The sequence below is a fragment of the Ceratina calcarata genome, unplaced genomic scaffold, assembly GCF_001652005.2.
Source record: "Ceratina calcarata isolate Rehan_Ccalc_2016 unplaced genomic scaffold, ASM165200v1 scaffold385, whole genome shotgun sequence".
NCBI classification, from domain to species: domain Eukaryota; kingdom Metazoa; phylum Arthropoda; class Insecta; order Hymenoptera; family Apidae; genus Ceratina; species Ceratina calcarata.
Window position 1 is genome coordinate 51,215 of NW_017161772.1, and position 19,188 is coordinate 70,402.

Below are 19,188 nucleotides of genomic sequence, written 5' to 3' on the forward strand. Positions count from 1 at the left end.
GGCTAATTAGAAAATTAATTGACAAGCCGCGATTTATCAGCGTCCGGGGCTGAAAGAAAAAAAAAAACAGAGGCGAGCAATCCCGGCGGTAATATCGAAAATTATATCGTCGCACGGCTGCCGTTCTGCTCGCTTTTTGAATTAAACGGTCGCCTGGAAGCGGCGTAAAACAGCACGACTCGCCGCCGGTAATTAAAGCGGTAGTTAATACGGTTTTTAGCCTGCGTCCGACTCGAACAGGCCGCCGCTAAAGAGAAAGAGGTGGAGGTGGAACACGGGGCGGAAGCGCGGACGCGGAGTAAACCGCGGAGCTTGAGGGAAACGGGAGTACGGGTGGGTCGGCTTAGGCAAAAACCTAAGAGGAAAATGGACAATACCGCGAGGCCGGTGAAGGTAGGTGGCATCGCCCGACGCACGATGTAATTACACTTGTTAATGTTTAGCCGCGGAAGTTGCGGAAGTGCGATACAGAATGGTGAAGTGAAATTTCGAGCGTACGTATTTTTAGAAGAGCCGCCCGAAGCGTGCGTGTGTGTGTACGAAATTATGGTAGCACTTAGTCAGCCTCACGAATTGAATGGCCGCCTTTGTTTCCCTGGGACCCGGCATGTGTTTTTTCGCCGCGTCCTTAATTAGAGCTTGGAAGTATAATGGAGCATCCTGCTCGACAAAGAGGGAGACGCTGAATTTCAAAGAATTTTATAGATAATAGAGTAATGAATGTATTTTTATTTTGGCATGGATTCTTTTTTATAAACAACGAAACGATGGCTTTGTGAATTACAGGTTACTTTATAATTTATTTTAGGGCATGCCGCGCCGTCGTGGTTCGAATAACCAGTCAAAGAATGTGGGTTACACCTGAGCTGTACAAGATAGATATTCCAAAGACGGAATTCAACGCGCAATAAAAAAAGTTTCTATGAATACGTTGCCAACTTGGCCCAGTTTTTCAGCTTCGGTCTCGTATTATGAATCTTTCGTCTGAATATTCTAATGTACCAACCCCTAGACGAGTCTAGTTAAATATTTTCCTCTGAAGTAAATGCAGTCGGTCCGTGGTTGAAGTACACTTTCTTCATTCCAGGATACTTTGTCTCGTTGCCCTCGTTCTCCTTCTTTCCAAAAAGGATTTCACTATTCGCTTCAGTATTATCCGAATCATTTTTTAAAACTGAGAAATATATTTAATTTTCTGAATGCTATACGAAATTCCTACTGATTGGCTTATGAAGGGAATGTATGAATGTCATAACACAAACGAAAACTAAAAAATCTAAAGTTTCTAAAGTTTTATTAAACAACTTGAAATAGGAATTCTCTATCGTCTATTTGTTTTTTGTCATTTATCTCTTAATAGAGTGTATTGTATTCTCTTTAAGGGAAATCTCGTAACCAATCAGTGCAGCTTTTTTCCCGACGAAATAAAACGAAAATAGGGGCTTGGTAAATGGACTCGTGCTATTAAAATCGCCGGCAGCGATCTCGTCCCCCATAAAACCGATTCCATCCCCTGTCACCTGTTGTTTTCACGACGCGGCCGTGGCGTGACCACCGATGGGAAACACAGATAGTCCTGGAGGATAACCAGACCTTGTAACGTTGCCAACCACTATCGATATTAATCATCCGCGAAAAAATTCATTTCTAAATGGCTAAAATTGGAATATCAAACGTATGGAGTGTACAGAAACTCGATCTACGAACTTTTAGTGAAACTCTTATATTACAAACTCTAATTATTGTATTATCTTATTTATTAGTTCCTAATCTTTCATGGTTCAAATTATTTAATTCTAATTTTATTTTTATTGTAAACTGTCAATAAAAATTAATGTAATTCTGCAAATGTGTTTAAAGAAACATACTAAATATATTCAATTCACACATTGGACGAAATCAATTTTTATTGACAAAACAAAAACAGTTTTTAATTGAATTTACAATTTGATTGATATTCTAGTTTTCAAGGAAACACAGGAAAGGGTAACAAGCTTTCATGACCTCCTTTTCGAGGTTTGCTACATAGTCGTTTTGTTGTTTTCTTGTGGCTGCTCTTGCTGCTGCCACCGCTGTTGCACTCTGTTTTTTTCTTCCGTTTTCTCGTTACGCAGGCTGCGTCGGCCGCTTTATGCTTCCCGGTGATTTATGTTACACCCGGTACTATTCGGCTCGCGGCGACTGTTCTCGTTCCGATAAATAAATTGCCGCGAATCCGTGATAGCTGCGAAACCGGGAACGCAACGTAACGGGAGGGTGAATTAAGGAATTCACGGTTTCCGACGACTCGCTGCGAGATTCGTGGTCCCTGGAAAATTTATTAATCTAATAAGCAAGATAACATTCCTGTTAAATGTGATACAATGATTTATGGTCGCAGATCATAGAACACAATGTATTATGTTTGATTTTCGTAAAGTCTGAGACAGTAATTTCTCAAATGTAATTTTGAAAACAATTATTTAGATGAAAATTGATAGTAGCCTAATATTTATTTTAATTGATTATAGATTTAGCTTAAATAAAACAGAATTTCTAAAACTTGCGTACATCAGATCAAAATTTTGGATAATATCATTTGATAATTTCAAATATTTATTCTTACGCTTAATAAAAAAAATCTGACCTACATTTGAATGGATTTAGGAATGACGGCTCTGAAAATCATAAATCTTCTTAAAAATTTGCCAATCTTTAATCTGCACCCTTGGGTCATCAATTTCGCCGCGCATACCGGAACGTCATTAGCGCCGTCGAAACATCATTCACTCACGGCGATTCTTGGTCGTGTAATTTTCTATTTGACCAGGCAACGTTGTTAATTAGGGGACGTTGAGTAAATGTAGCGGCACGACACGCTGCCGAGTTCGACAGTTCATTTATTACTATAGACAGGATGTGACGTGGATTTGACAATTCTATAGCCAGCGGATGATTTTTCGATCGACTCCGGAAATCTAACAAACGCCGGACAGCCGCGCGATGGAACAAAGACCCGGTAATGCAATATTAACGTCATTCATTTCGCTTCGAGGTGAACGCGCGTCTGTCCCGAACGCGTTTCATACGAGCTCGAAAATTGACAACGTCCGCATCCGACGGATTTTGTCAAATACGTCATAAACAAAATTTTTGTGCACCGTAGTTCGGTTTAGAATTTAATAACAAAAATTCGAAATTTACATTTATCGTTTATGTAAGATTCATAACAAACGTTAAAATACTAAGGATTTTTTCATTGTCTGATCTATTTAATTTAAAAATTCAATTCAATTCAATCAATTCGGGTAATATATTACCTGCGTAAGTAAAAAAATTAGAGATCCCAGTACAAAAATAAAGATGCTATTACTTTTACTGGTGCAGTGGATAAAAACATCACTATTGCAATTCATTTTGATTCTCTAGTCTCTCGATGCAACGAGAAACAATAATTCTTTTCAAACAATAACACATATCCGCGTCACTGTATTTCACCCATGTGCCAAGAGTAATCTATGTATCTACCTTCCCATAGAATCGTATTAAACCCATCCGTGGACGATTGTTTTAGCCTGTGAATTTTTCGACATATAAATCGTGAAGGGTAGGATGGGTCGAAGGGGAGGATCGAGGACAGGGCGAATCCGAGGCTTTGAACGGATAATTAGCGGGATGATGACCGGTGGCGGAGGGCGCGGTATAATGAAACGAAAACACGAGTGGCGAGTCGGTCGCGGCCGTTGCGCCGGGGGTGGCAGGCCACGAAATTACACGACCACGCGATATAATATTCCCTCTTTCGGCCGAGCTGTGGGATTGATTATGTTTATCTTTCATTAGGAACACCAGCGAGAACGGGGCTAAAGCCGTGAATAATGAATCCCGCGATTCTCTTGCGCGCGTTTCGACTCGAACGACCGGCTCGCGGCCGAAAGAAGCCAACTCCCGCTCCTCGCCTCCTTCGGAGGGGTGACTTTTTCGCGAGATTGCACAGGGCGGCCAGCAGGGATTCCGATGAGACCTCTCCAGGGAGGAACGAGGCAATCACGGCGGACTAAGAGGTCTGCGGAATTGAATTGATCTTTTTTGTAGCGTGCGCACCGCGCGATTACGTTAATTGAACGGCGAAACCCGCTACCGAACGAATCCACCCGCTGCCTCCGAAGATTTGATTCCGACGACCTAACCGCGAGATTCTCGCGGCCCTCGCTTAATGGATTTGCCGCAAGTTTCTTTGTCTTTTTTTATCGGTTCAACTATGCGGGGGTGAGCGTCCTCTTTTCTTCTTTCGCAGCTAATGCCCTAAGTTGCTTTTTTAAATGCTTTCCCTAACAGCGATTGCTCCATCGAATGTAATGCACACCCGCTTGAAATCAATACTTTTATTTTTTATACGCATGTTCTTGTGGACTCTTTACGAATTTTTCATCTGTAGTAGTAAACTTTGGTTTATCTTATCCAGAAATATTCCTGTTGATTCTTGAATAAGATTCTTCAGTTCTTTGATCATACATTAATCATCTTTCTTGACTCTCACTTTTTCATCACACACACTACTTGTTGATGTATAATGCGTATTTAAGAGCATTTTTTAAGATTGTAGTTACGATAATTATTCTTCATAATTATACCTGCGTGTATTACAATAATTATTCACTGACTAACATCTTTCCTTTTCTCTACAGTAGAAATTTCGTTTTTTTTTCCCGGATTAAAAGCTTTGAAACTTTTGTGCTTTAATTCTTTGAAAATACACTCTCTCTTCGCATGCACCGCGTGCGAAACCAGCCTCTCTGAAAGTACCTACTATTCTCTTGATACATTTCTCTGTTATTTTTAATAACAGCTGCTGCACGTTTCCTGTAAGGCTGTGTGATTTCACACGTGAAATCATGTTTCATTTTACAAGTTCGCATGAACTTATTTCGGTAACAATAAACGATCATCAATTTCGTAAAATTTAGCACGATAAATATTTCAAAATGTACCGAACTAACTCGAACACGCTCTTAAATAATAGCTAGACTTGTTTCCGTTTCATCGCCGCGGCAGCGCGCGGCGAACGTAATTGAGGATCCGCGTTCTACGATTAGCAAACGTAATTTCCACTACCGACACGATACGCGAGCATTGTGCATTCATTTTCCATTGTACGGAAAACAGGTAGCCTGACCGGGTCTCCATTATTCAGCGTCCTTCGTAACTCGTTATAATCGTCAGGGTTAAATAATAAATCGGACGGCCGCTGTTCGATGCATTATTCTCTCTTAAAAACCCGCTCCTGCTTTGCACTCCGATGGAAATCCCGTATAAACCAATGCTACATCTCTCAGCGTCGTGAATAACGTATCGAACGTATAATAGTGGCTGCGCGTTGCATTCTGTTTAATAATTTTGTATCCCAGCATGGGAAATAGACGCGATGTTTCAATGCGATCGTTTATTTTGAATTTTGATCTAGTTCTGAACAGTGTATTTTTTAAGATGAGAACATGGAGACGATAAATTAAGTTCTTAAAACCTTCCATCAGTGTGACACAGTAATATACTTAAATTGTTCACTGTCTATAAGAATGAAAAATTATGCCACATTTAAAAAATCTGAATTTTGCATAAGAAATGTCATTTTAATAATTATGTGTTATGTGTTACTGTTCTAATCAAGTAATTTTATACATAAACTGGTATAATTATTTATGTACGTTTAATGAAAAGTATGCAATTGTATACATTATCATACATTTGGCCTGAGGACGGAAGGGTGGTCCTCACTAAATCACTCGGACTTTCCTTCCCGTTCTCGTTGAAAGAAAAAGATTATAACGTGGCCCACTTCCTGTAATTGTCTCCATAAATCTTTCAGTCTCCCGAATAGACCACTTTATCGCGCGTAGACGGATATTTTTATAGAAAATTGCAAAAAATATAACTAACAGTGAAAAACTGTACGAAACGCGAATCCGGAATGCATAGAACGTCGATAAGCATCTGTGTACTTGACGTCACTTGACTCGTGAGGTCAAATGTCATTCACCAATGGCGGGATATTTTTTTTATCAATTCTTTTTCCGCCGCTGCAGCAGTTGTTTAGGCGTCAATGAAATACATACATATACGCTATACATATACTGGATTTAGCGAGAGGCAGGAAATTAATACAGCAAAACGTGTATTTTTCCCCTGTGAATTTCACAGTCGGATGGAAGCGTATGGAATAACGGGCCAATGTACAAAATGTACACGTGTAAAACGGCTGCCTATTCTTGTTTTTTAATTAAAATTCAAACAATCGCGGCTCCATAGAAATCGCTGGTACCGGGACATCAATGCGAACGTATTTCCTGGATGAAGGCCGTTGTACCGTGCATGCATTAGATCTTTATTTTCCACGCATACCGATGCAATCCATTCGATAGATGACCGAATATTCGCAGCACATTCTTCTATTTTAAGTCGAAAGTCGTTCGGCAGTAATCTCTGTTGATCGATAAAAACACAGAGTCCGATGGTTTTATTACGAATTTAATAGGCAATAACTCGATTCAGGAACTCTTCGTTCGCGAGAGATTCACAAGTTAAAAACTCGTGGAAATTATAAATGTGTTAATAAAACAGAATAACTGCGTTCGATATCATCAAAATTAAACTCGCATCTGGATGTATTTTTTTCGTATCTATTAAATTATCTCATTTTCTAAAATATGTATAATATAAAATATAAATAAAACAATAAAGACAATATCCTATTTACTCGAACTAAGGAATTGCTAAATAAAAGTCAATTTTCACAACAGTGTCACGTTGTTCACTGAGCTCATTCAAAATTATGCTTGCCTTGTTTCAAAATCGCTAGTGCATAGAGGTTTAGCGAACGGTTGCGTGTTTATCTTTGCTTCGTTTGCTGACAGTTCAAAAATCTGTGGGAACAGAGTTTTCGGGGAACGGGGTAGGTAAAATGGGAGCGCGTAATCGTTGGCCACGCTGCGGCCTATTTTGCGAATTGCGAAAACGTGCGAAGACAAGCGAGGCGACCGCCGGGGCCGGGGTTAGCTCGCATCAATATGCGCAGACAGGGATTACTCGATGAATTGCGATGGAAATCGGTCCGAAATTTTCCCGTGAAAAAATTGCCGACGGTCACCAATTTCTCTTTGCGCGGTGGATTTATTTGTACGTCCATACCAATAGATACTAACATCAGGACCGACTATCTTTTCTCTAGCTTTGCTTATCGTATTTATGTGAAAAAAATTTCGTATTCGTTTATAAATCTGACATTATGTATTTCCTTCAAGAAGTCTTTCTTTTTTTATTCATTGTTCATAACAGAAAGGATATTTACAATTATTTTCATTAAGTTGATCTCATACTAGTTGAGAATTAGATTAACCAGGAATTAATATTATGAAACTGTTTATTGAAATTCCTGCCCGTTCCTTGCGAGATCTGATCTAAATCTATTCGTATGTTAATAAACGGAAAATAATTTGGAAACACATGAACCAAATTAATACAGAATACGAGTATGGCTTAATCAAAACCAGGGTTAACCGAAACTAGTGTACATAATAACCGATTAATTTCATCATATTTCACGCAGAATTCATACTGCAGTCCGATATTAATAATCAATTGGCGATATTGATTCGTCAGTTTGGTATACATTATTTCAAGTTACCGGAAACGTGACACCCAAAACGTTAACTTAAATTAAAATATGACATTCTCTATTTTAGCAATCCAACTCGATTTTATTTCTAACAAATATGAATAGGGTAGATATTCAATTATTTAGTCGCTATTTCCATTGTTTTAATTGACAGATGACAAGTTATTACCGTGACCGTTGCAGATGGCCCAGTTGCCCTTTGACCTATGCTTCTCGGTGACTACTTTTGAATATCCTCCCGCTGCCACTGTCACTGCCAAGTTGGCATCGTGTTGCCATCTAGGCACACGGCATTAAACTCAACGACTAACTTGTTCACTCCATCGATATTCCGTAACATAACACAAGTGAATAATTAGGGGAATAAAGTGATAAAGAATTTCCTCGACATTTCATTGTATTTTAACAAACAGATAATGTCTAATGAGAATGATACAATTCATCAAATAATTAGTTTTACGAAAAATCAAAATAGAATTAATTTCTCGAGTATTTGGTCTTGAGTTTTGAATTTTCACATATGAAACCTGAATTGATTTATGAAAAAACGTTTTCCTCTGTTCGGGCGATCGATTAACGATTTCATCGATGCCAGACGGTGCAGAAAATAATCGGCAATAACTTTGACGCCATCACGCGTCGGGACAATCACAATTTATTTCGATCCACGGACGAATCGCAATCCGCGGCGGCGTCGCTATAAACGCTATATGGTTCCTCCGGCTGCGCGCTCTTTATTCATCGAGATATGCCCCCGTGATTGCGGCCCGGTTAAACAATTGCCCGAGAACCCCCAATCCCGATCGAACGTCGTATTGATGTAATCGCGAAGACCTTGACTCGCTTTCCGTCGCTCGTTCCATTTGCGAGGAGGACAATTTCGGTTATCGATCCGAGCTTATAAAAATGTACTTATTCATTCGTGATATTTCTGGTACTGCTGTTTCTGTTCTCCATTTAGATAAAGTCAGATTTTTTACCGGCTTATCAATGAATATGTCTTATTAGTATTTTATCTTATATTCACATTCAACAAAGGAAAAAACCTCAATCCGAGAAAATGTATCAAATAAAAGATTCATACATTTTTCTCGATTACAATTTTTTGTATATTTAAAATTAATACAATTATTATTGGAATATGCAATTAATTGGTTATACTGGATAGTAATAAAATCATTTTTAAATTACATAGTATTGTAATTTAAATAGCATCGTGGGGGATGAAAAAATACGAACAATTTTAAGATTAGTAGAATCGGTAGGCATGGAAAATCGTGTGAATAAGGAATAAAGAAAAGGGCATCGACGTCACGTCAAACGGTGTGTATTAAATTCTCAGCTTCCGCCACGATGACCTCATCTCTCCTCCTACAATTTGATCGCACCGATCATGTGCGCATACCGTCATTGCGGGGAATTATTCCTTCTTCCGCGCTGGGAGTATGTTACAAAGAAACAATACTTCAGTAACAGTTACCATTGTACTCTGTGATTTGTACCTTATCTCCAACAACTTAATTGGCTTCGTTTTTTTGTCGTATCTTCTGCTCGGGATAACTCGTCCGTGGCGTCGTACGACAGATACCGTGTCGCGAGATATCTCGTCCGTGGTCGCGAAACAGTTAATTAATAAATTAAACTGTTAATTGCAAATAACTGCTCATCTGTTGCCGCTAGCAAAAAATATTTATTTATACATATAAATACTTATTTTTATTAATTCTACACTAAGTTTTCAATTTGCACTGTCTAATAAGTATAGTTTATTCACAAAAATCGTTCTCCAATGAAATTCAATATTCATGACAGTCGTAGAGCCTTCTTGATGAGATTCTTTCGAAATTATTGTCTTCTAGAATTCAAGGCCATTTTCCATCCGTAGCTTTTGAAATTACCGATCCTAAGCAAATTGGAACGTCAACCGCGATTAGATCGACCTCCATCGATACTTTTCTATTTTCTTGACTGAACGTTTTCATTAAAAGTCGATTTTGTCCACGTAATCGGCGCGGCGTTACGTAAGGAATGAAGGTTGGCACGGATGGAAAGCCATTAAGAGCGTTTCTGGAGAAAATCGAGTGGCCCGATAACTCTTTCGGGCCGGACAGAGTGGCCGATAAGTCTTCGCGACAAGCGGTCGATCAATCAGCCTGGGATATAAGTCGTTCATACTTCTCGGCCGTTATCGAAATCATGGCAAGCGAAAGGATGGAGGCTCACCTCGTTGGTCCGCGTCCGCGCGAGCGTGTGTATTTCGCCTTTTCAAAAATCGCCTCCATATCTCATCCTAAAGCCCAGTTATTTGCTGAAATCTTCCCCTTTCCATACGGGCTTTCTTCCCGTAGTGGATTTTCCTTTTCTTTTAATAGAGTGATAAGGGCCTCCACTTTAACGTCAGTCCAAGATAAAAATTATTAGAAAAATTAAGAGCCGACAATTTTGTAATCAGATTTGATGACAGATTTTATTATCGAAGAACAATGAAATATTTTGTATTATATATAAAATAGTAACAAAAACTTCTCAACATCATATTTTATATTAATTTGTATTATTTCGCATATTGTATGAACGTCTGGTTTATAATTGCATTTGCGTTACTAAATTTGTTTTTATTCATTGTGTAACAATGCATTTATTTTCCTTTGAAGACAAATTATATTACGAAATTAAAAATTAGCAACAACTTCTATTTCCGCCTGTTCAAGCCATCAGATTTCCAAACAACTTTCTGTCCAGCATCTTCACATCTTTCATCTGTAAAGGAGTTGAAAACTTAATGCGCTCCTGTTATCCTCCTTTCTTACGTACCTTTTCTTTCCGGTTCTTCTACGTAACTTTTTCAGTGTTCACCAAGCCAGTCTATTGAATAAAGTCTCGAGGAATGACTTAAATAGTTAATTTCCTTAAGCCGAAGTTACATAATTCTTAATCCCCGATTTCAGTGAACCACTCATTGAGATTTATACAGTATATATAAAAAATTTTATAACGTCGTATAGTTTTATGGTATACATAAACAAGTTTTAGTGTTGCATTTGACTTTTTACTTAAATCCGATAAACTCTGAGGCGAAAATAACGAAAGCGTCAGAGTTACAACGTTTTTATTATTTTTTCACTATGAAAACTTTATAACGTAATACAACCTGTTCTTGTTTTTCCGAAGAAAAATGTTGTTTGCAAAGGTTATTCGTTACAAAAGGGAGGCTGCAGGGTTTTTTCCTGTTTACAGTCACGGATTCCACCCAAATCCCATCTCTCAGTTTGTTAATACTCCCGGCAGGATGGTCAACGCACAAACACTTTTTCCACGGCCAACACTGCCCCAGCTCCATTTTAACGAAGTAATACAATCGCGTTGAAAGAACGATACCGCGCGAGCCTGAAAATTGCGTTTTCACACGAGTACGCGATTCTTTTCTTCCCTAATGAAGAGACTTTTTCGCTTCATAGTAACTATAATCGTAAATTGTAAGTTTTATGTAATTCCTTGCGCAAATGAACCCAAATCAGTTTTTACTTGCTGTAATTTAATTAATTAGGCAATCAGGGAGATTGTTAGTTACAATAGGATGTATAAAAAAAATCAAGGATTTAAATAATACGACAATTATTTTAACAAGACTCGTCATTAAATTATATTTTATATCGTTACGTTGCACAAAAGTAATCTGACATAATGGAATATAATGAAATGCACATAAAAAGCGTATAACACAAAACGTATGCGAACGTGTTTATCTTGCCATTCCTCTATTTTACAAAATTCTGAAGATATAATAATTGCGACACACTTGAGAATTGTAGTAACTCGATACTTGTCTCGATTTTCGTCCGGTTCTATGGGGCTAAAAAAAAAACTTTTGGAAAACCGAATCCGGAAGAGGAAATCGGGCCGAGGGCGTGCAGAGGCGGTGTCGTTTTGCCAGCGTCAATGAAAGAGCCTCGAAAGGGGGCTACAACCGGAACCCGCATGACATCCTTCAGATCTTTCGAATAGTTCACGCTTAGCGTTTCTTTCACACGGCCATCGTAAGGCGCGATGAGAAACTTTCGTCGCATCGTATCGCCTGGCTGACAGTTTTTTAACCGGCATCGGCTTCTTTGATCCTCGAGTTCCACGCTGGATGGCTTAGATTTTCCGGAAGTCTTCCCCGTTCTAGAGCCTTGGGAAAATCCTCTGATCTTCACGAATCGTTAAGGTGTATAATGAGTATTAATGTATAAAATATCTGCCTGGGTACGAGGTTGGTCTTTCAATTAATATGGTGAATTTTATAAATGAGTATATTTCATGACGTGATACGAGCTCTGAAATTAAATATCTCGATGATTTATTTTTGCTCCATAATTACACAGTTCTCATCGCGGTCCATATAACACAGTAATGTAATATGTCAGGACATATTTCAGTTTTATTTTGAAGAGTCCGAATAAACAAAAAAGTGAATCGAATATTGTATTTACGAAAATATATAATTTAATAAAAATGAATTTCTATTCTGACAAGGTATAAAAATTACAAACCATTATAATGAAATATAAAGAACCATCAAGCACCACGATAATAAATACGTATAAAATTTATTTTGACAGTATCGATAAATAACGAGCTGTTCCAAAACGATTTTTATTAACTCATTTTGTACACACGTACATTTGGCGATGATTAATGACACTGAAATAAAATGCCTGTAGACGATTAATAATTGTTGAAAGAAGTTTTGAAAATAACTAATTATCGAGCAGGAAATGAAAATAAGCGGATGAGAATCGAGAGGTTCAAGTTGCGCGTTGCTGTGTAATGGTCTTTTCACACTGCGTTTTCCGCTCCCGTATTTTGCCCGGCGAAGTATTATATATAAAATAGTAACAAAAACTTCTCAACATCATATTTTATATTAATTTGTATTATTTCGCATATTGTATGAACGTCTGGTTTATAATTGCATTTGCGTTACTAAATTTGTTTTTATTCATTGTGTAACAATGCATTTATTTTCCTTTGAAGACAAATTATATTACGAAATTAAAAATTAGCAACAACTTCTATTTCCGCCTGTTCAAGCCATCAGATTTCCAAACAACTTTCTGTCCAGCATCTTCACATCTTTCATCTGTAAAGGAGTTGAAAACTTAATGCGCTCCTGTTATCCTCCTTTCTTACGTACCTTTTCTTTCCGGTTCTTCTACGTAACTTTTTCAGTGTTCACCAAGCCAGTCTATTGAATAAAGTCTCGAGGAATGACTTAAATAGTTAATTTCCTTAAGCCGAAGTTACATAATTCTTAATCCCCGATTTCAGTGAACCACTCATTGAGATTTATACAGTATATATAAAAAATTTTATAACGTCGTATAGTTTTATGGTATACATAAACAAGTTTTAGTGTTGCATTTGACTTTTTACTTAAATCCGATAAACTCTGAGGCGAAAATAACGAAAGCGTCAGAGTTACAACGTTTTTATTATTTTTTCACTATGAAAACTTTATAACGTAATACAACCTGTTCTTGTTTTTCCGAAGAAAAATGTTGTTTGCAAAGGTTATTCGTTACAAAAGGGAGGCTGCAGGGTTTTTTCCTGTTTACAGTCACGGATTCCACCCAAATCCCATCTCTCAGTTTGTTAATACTCCCGGCAGGATGGTCAACGCACAAACACTTTTTCCACGGCCAACACTGCCCCAGCTCCATTTTAACGAAGTAATACAATCGCGTTGAAAGAACGATACCGCGCGAGCCTGAAAATTGCGTTTTCACACGAGTACGCGATTCTTTTCTTCCCTAATGAAGAGACTTTTTCGCTTCATAGTAACTATAATCGTAAATTGTAAGTTTTATGTAATTCCTTGCGCAAATGAACCCAAATCAGTTTTTACTTGCTGTAATTTAATTAATTAGGCAATCAGGGAGATTGTTAGTTACAATAGGATGTATAAAAAAAATCAAGGATTTAAATAATACGACAATTATTTTAACAAGACTCGTCATTAAATTATATTTTATATCGTTACGTTGCACAAAAGTAATCTGACATAATGGAATATAATGAAATGCACATAAAAAGCGTATAACACAAAACGTATGCGAACGTGTTTATCTTGCCATTCCTCTATTTTACAAAATTCTGAAGATATAATAATTGCGACACACTTGAGAATTGTAGTAACTCGATACTTGTCTCGATTTTCGTCCGGTTCTATGGGGCTAAAAAAAAAACTTTTGGAAAACCGAATCCGGAAGAGGAAATCGGGCCGAGGGCGTGCAGAGGCGGTGTCGTTTTGCCAGCGTCAATGAAAGAGCCTCGAAAGGGGGCTACAACCGGAACCCGCATGACATCCTTCAGATCTTTCGAATAGTTCACGCTTAGCGTTTCTTTCACACGGCCATCGTAAGGCGCGATGAGAAACTTTCGTCGCATCGTATCGCCTGGCTGACAGTTTTTTAACCGGCATCGGCTTCTTTGATCCTCGAGTTCCACGCTGGATGGCTTAGATTTTCCGGAAGTCTTCCCCGTTCTAGAGCCTTGGGAAAATCCTCTGATCTTCACGAATCGTTAAGGTGTATAATGAGTATTAATGTATAAAATATCTGCCTGGGTACGAGGTTGGTCTTTCAATTAATATGGTGAATTTTATAAATGAGTATATTTCATGACGTGATACGAGCTCTGAAATTAAATATCTCGATGATTTATTTTTGCTCCATAATTACACAGTTCTCATCGCGGTCCATATAACACAGTAATGTAATATGTCAGGACATATTTCAGTTTTATTTTGAAGAGTCCGAATAAACAAAAAAGTGAATCGAATATTGTATTTACGAAAATATATAATTTAATAAAAATGAATTTCTATTCTGACAAGGTATAAAAATTACAAACCATTATAATGAAATATAAAGAACCATCAAGCACCACGATAATAAATACGTATAAAATTTATTTTGACAGTATCGATAAATAACGAGCTGTTCCAAAACGATTTTTATTAACTCATTTTGTACACACGTACATTTGGCGATGATTAATGACACTGAAATAAAATGCCTGTAGACGATTAATAATTGTTGAAAGAAGTTTTGAAAATAACTAATTATCGAGCAGGAAATGAAAATAAGCGGATGAGAATCGAGAGGTTCAAGTTGCGCGTTGCTGTGTAATGGTCTTTTCACACTGCGTTTTCCGCTCCCGTATTTTGCCCGGCGAACGGAATTCTTGTTCCCAGTAGCTAAAAGACGGGCAATCAGTATCGTAGTTAAAAATGCAAACTATAGGGAATAGTGTGTAAAAGCTGGGTGACCCGATCTTCTGTGCGTAAGCGAGGGTTAAGAGTACGGGTCAGACCCCTGCTGGGGTCGATCGCGATTTTTTGGTGGTGGAAGAAACAGATATTTCCGCGCGGAAGAAGTGTCGGTTTCGGCAGATAACCTTCTCCTATGCGTAGGAATATAAATGGAACGTATGGAATATAAAAATGTATGTACACAGTGACGATGAATAATTTCGGCCATAATCAAGAATCGAATTTCGACATGCATAGTATACGTCAATTAAAATTAATGAAAATATAAAAATAACCACCGTAGAAAAGCGGTTGCTTATGGACGAAATTATTCATCGTCACTATGGTACTTATGTACGTCTTGACCTTCGCTTACGCACGAAAGACCGGGCCCGCTGAGTGTCACCCAATTTGTACACGCTATTCCCTATACCTCGCATTTTTAACTACGCCCGCTGTCCCGGACGGAATACGGGAGCGGAAAACGCAGTGTGAAAAGGCCATAAAACAGTCTGGGAAGAGAGCAAAATTCATTTTCATTTACGAGACCGAATGAATTACTCGACCTACCTGACAATAAGCTTTCCCGTCGGAGTCTTCTCCTTTTCCCGTCGAGAACGAGATAACGAGTTTTCTTTCAAATAAAACTGAATCTCACGAATTCCGTTCGATTCGACGCGTTTGTTATGCTCCGATAAAGCGATCAATATTAAACGCGGGGCATTTAAATTTTTAAAAATGCTGTCGAGAATGAGAAATATTAATTAAGAGAATCGAAATGAGAAGAGCGAATACGCTGAGCAGCGATGAGTCAATGTTTATTCAAGATCGAGTCCTAAATACGTTCGGACGTACAGCACTTTATACCGCGTTCGTAAAGCTGCCGGCGCTACGCTGTCGCGTTCAGGTATAGTGAAATGTTCTGCGAGGAACAGAGGGTGCATGTAGCCGCAGAAGAATGCAGTTTTCTGCATTCGTCTGAAAAGAAGAACCGTGCGCTACGCGGGCGTATGAAACGGCCCTTCTGCCACCGCCACACCATACGCTATTAATATCATGGGGTATATTTAGATTTCAATGGGGAAGAGAGAGAGCCAGGGAGCACGAGTTTCCGACGGCCGATACGCCGTCTGCAAAGTACGCGAAACCCCAGCAATGAGTCGCAATAAAGGAATTCGCTTCTTTGTCGATGAGATACTTTTGCGGAGATGCCTCTTCTTCAGGCAAAAACATTTAATGATGTAATTTAATTCCAACTAATTATACGGAAATATTGTCGACGAGAATTTATATGTCAATTCTTTCTTTTAATATAACAATTTCATTAAAGAGATTGTTATTTGAGGCATGCAATTAGTTCTTTTAAAAGATTTAACACAATGTATCGGGTATATTGTGTTGCGAACGTCACCCGGTCTCCACCGCAAGTCTATTAAATACGTCCTTTTACGTGACCCGCGCTCAAGTGACAGATTGCGAAAAACGTAAAAGTATGTAACCCTGCAACATAATACGAAGTCTTATCGGATTTTTCTGTTAGCTATTTCAATAGATATTAATCGAATATTTAAAGACTAAAGAAAAAATATGGAGGGAATACTCGTCAAACACATATTATATCATTTTATTATATATGAAAGAGTAATGGTAAATAGGGTTAATATGGGATGAGCGGTGGAACAGGTCGAGGGAGCGGAGCGCCTTATTTTTGGATTTCTAGAGCGCGCCGAAACGAGCATCGTTTTCTGGTTCATATTTATATTTATAATTATCCCAAGATTTCGCGCCCGTCCGCGACATCCTGTTTCTTGAACTCAACGTTTTTCCTCTCCTTCTGCCCTCGCGCGCATCGCTCGTCTACATGCTTTCGGCTGATCGTCAACACGTGACTGGCAAACGTTTCGTCATTTCGCGGACGGATCTTCCGCGAAGGCTAAACCGGCTTTACTTGGAGGAAACTTTCTCGTTCGAGGCAAACAGTTTCCTTGAATCGAATACGAAAGTTTAGAAAAAAAGGCTTTATACAATTTCTTTGCATCTCAAGAAGGGGAGGTCAATCTGTTAAGAATGAATGATCGTGGAAATACTATAACGAGAAGATCAAGAGAGGTTTTATTTACGAAAAGGGAACATCCTCTTGAAAGAATTGGCGACACAGATAAATCTATACACAGACACTTGGCTTAAATGTCCATTAGGAGGATGGTTTAATATCCTGGCAACATGTGACACAGCCTGACTCGTAAGGAACACGCGGTGGATATTACAGCGGCACCACCCGGTATACGACTGTGACGAAATAGAAACATGAACAGGAAACTTTGACCGTCGATTTGTCGATCATAGATCAGTGCGTCATTTGGTCTCCTATCAACCGTTTTTCATAAAATCAAAAAATAGTTTGTGCACTGAATTGCCTCATGCGTTTCCTGTAACATCTGGTCCAAAATTATTTTCTAGGTTCCAAATACTGTTTTGCCAAACAGAATGAAGATATTAAAGCAGCTGAATAGAAATTCAGATATATACATGTGTATATACAATGCATTGTTAATTCTTCAGTTTCATTCTCTCTTCCATTTAAATTGTTCCCATTTCCGAAAAACATATAACTTCTTTCACACCAATCGCTATCATCATCATGCATTACATCACCCACATCGCTAACAAGCTACTTAACGAACAGGCTACCGTGAAACTCAACTTCCATCGTACACGGTTCACGTTCCCATCCCAGTACACTGCTGAGGAAACTGATCTCGGGCCAGGTCGTAGGCGAAAGGGAAGGGATCCACAGGGCGTACAAGGTCCGAAACAATATCGCTCCATATTACTAGCTGACGCGTCGCGGAATATATCAGATCCGGTCCAATTACAATGTCCCGATACGTTCTATCCCACGTAAGCTGTTTTCGCAGACTACATCCCTTACTCTGCTCTCTCTCTCTCTCTCTTCTCCTCACAGCTTCGGAATGGAAAACGCGTTTATGTTCTAAGCTTCGGCTTAATATAAGCCGTTGACCGGCTTCGGGCGTGATTTCGCTGTTACGATACAACCCGCTCGCGGCAGCGAACGGACCAGTCGGTGGATCAACGATGGGATCCTCGATCGATTTTCTCAGCGATCACGAGATTAGGTCAGGGACCAGGGAAACGGGTTAGGCCCTCTCGTACAGGCGACGCCTGTACGACGATGCAGCGCGGCGCGACGCGGCGCGTCCGTATCCGAGTGATGAGATGATTGGCCCGCTAATGAAACCTGATAGAGAAGCTCGCCACGACCACGACTGCCTCGTTGTGGATTATTCTCTCGTGTAACACTATGGATCGTACCCGATGATCCCCGGCCTACAGTGTACTCAGTGTACATGCTTCCGCCTAGCTTTCGTTACGGTCCCTGCTCTCCCTTTCACGGATAAATAATTCCCCCATGAACAGGATTTCGTCTTCTCAGTAATGGAAAACGAAATGATTCTTGGAATAAGAATGAATGCACAATAGAAGATTTATCGGCTCTTATCATTTTATCAACACACATTTAAACTATCAAATAGTAAAAAATTATCTTATTGATACTTATAGATTAATCAGTCCACAAATACGTAGCGTAAAATAAGAATTCCTCTAATTTAAATATTCCACATGGATTGTATTATAAACGAGAAATTTTATAAAAGATTAAATTGTTTCGCGAGATGGAGAAGTAGACGCGACAAATGACGCGTCGTTCGGAGCCAGTTGGTCCCATCCGGCGAGCGATTTTTCCACCAGAAGCATGACCGGTCGTCTGAGAAAAATCACGGCCTTATCAGAAAAATAGGGGGCCATAAAGAATGCTGGGGAATCGGTGCGAGATAGGGTGATCGCCTCGTAGGTACATATAAGTTGACTCTGGTATCGCGACGGTTCGCGTGGCGGCGGCGGCGGCGGCCTGTCGACAAAGTGGCGAGTGATAAAGCGCGCGATGAATCGCACCCTCGAAACGAAAGGCGAACGAGGGATCGGACCAGGAAGAAATATCGCGCCTGTTTGCCCCGAATACCTCCAGCGCCTGTTCTATAAAGCGTTTTCACGCTACATTGTTCTTAATAGACGTCTGATCAATTTTTATCAGCCAGTTTTTGCCCGATTTTCACGATAAGCTTCCGTTTCCATATAATTCTCGTACTGTTTCGATGCTAAAAAAATTTCAGAATTTCAAACAGGGATTATATGTTATATTATTATGTTACATGTGTTGGCT

General features: G+C 39.0%; 1 protein-coding gene across 6 annotated transcripts in view; it reads left to right on the forward strand.

The window, feature by feature from the left end:
* Positions 1-3,981: 3,981 nt before the first annotated feature.
* LOC108625982 (E3 ubiquitin-protein ligase MYCBP2-like) overlaps positions 3,982-19,188 on the forward strand; it is a 54,654-nt gene continuing 39,447 nt past the window's right edge. For all 6 annotated transcript variants that reach the window (XM_026814401.1, XM_018026371.2, XM_018026368.2 and 3 more), the window contains exon 1: positions 3,982-4,043. In XM_026814401.1, the coding sequence (XP_026670202.1) occupies positions 3,997-4,043 (47 nt within the window). In that variant the 5' untranslated portion in view covers positions 3,982-3,996. The remainder of the gene's footprint in view (positions 4,044-19,188) is intronic.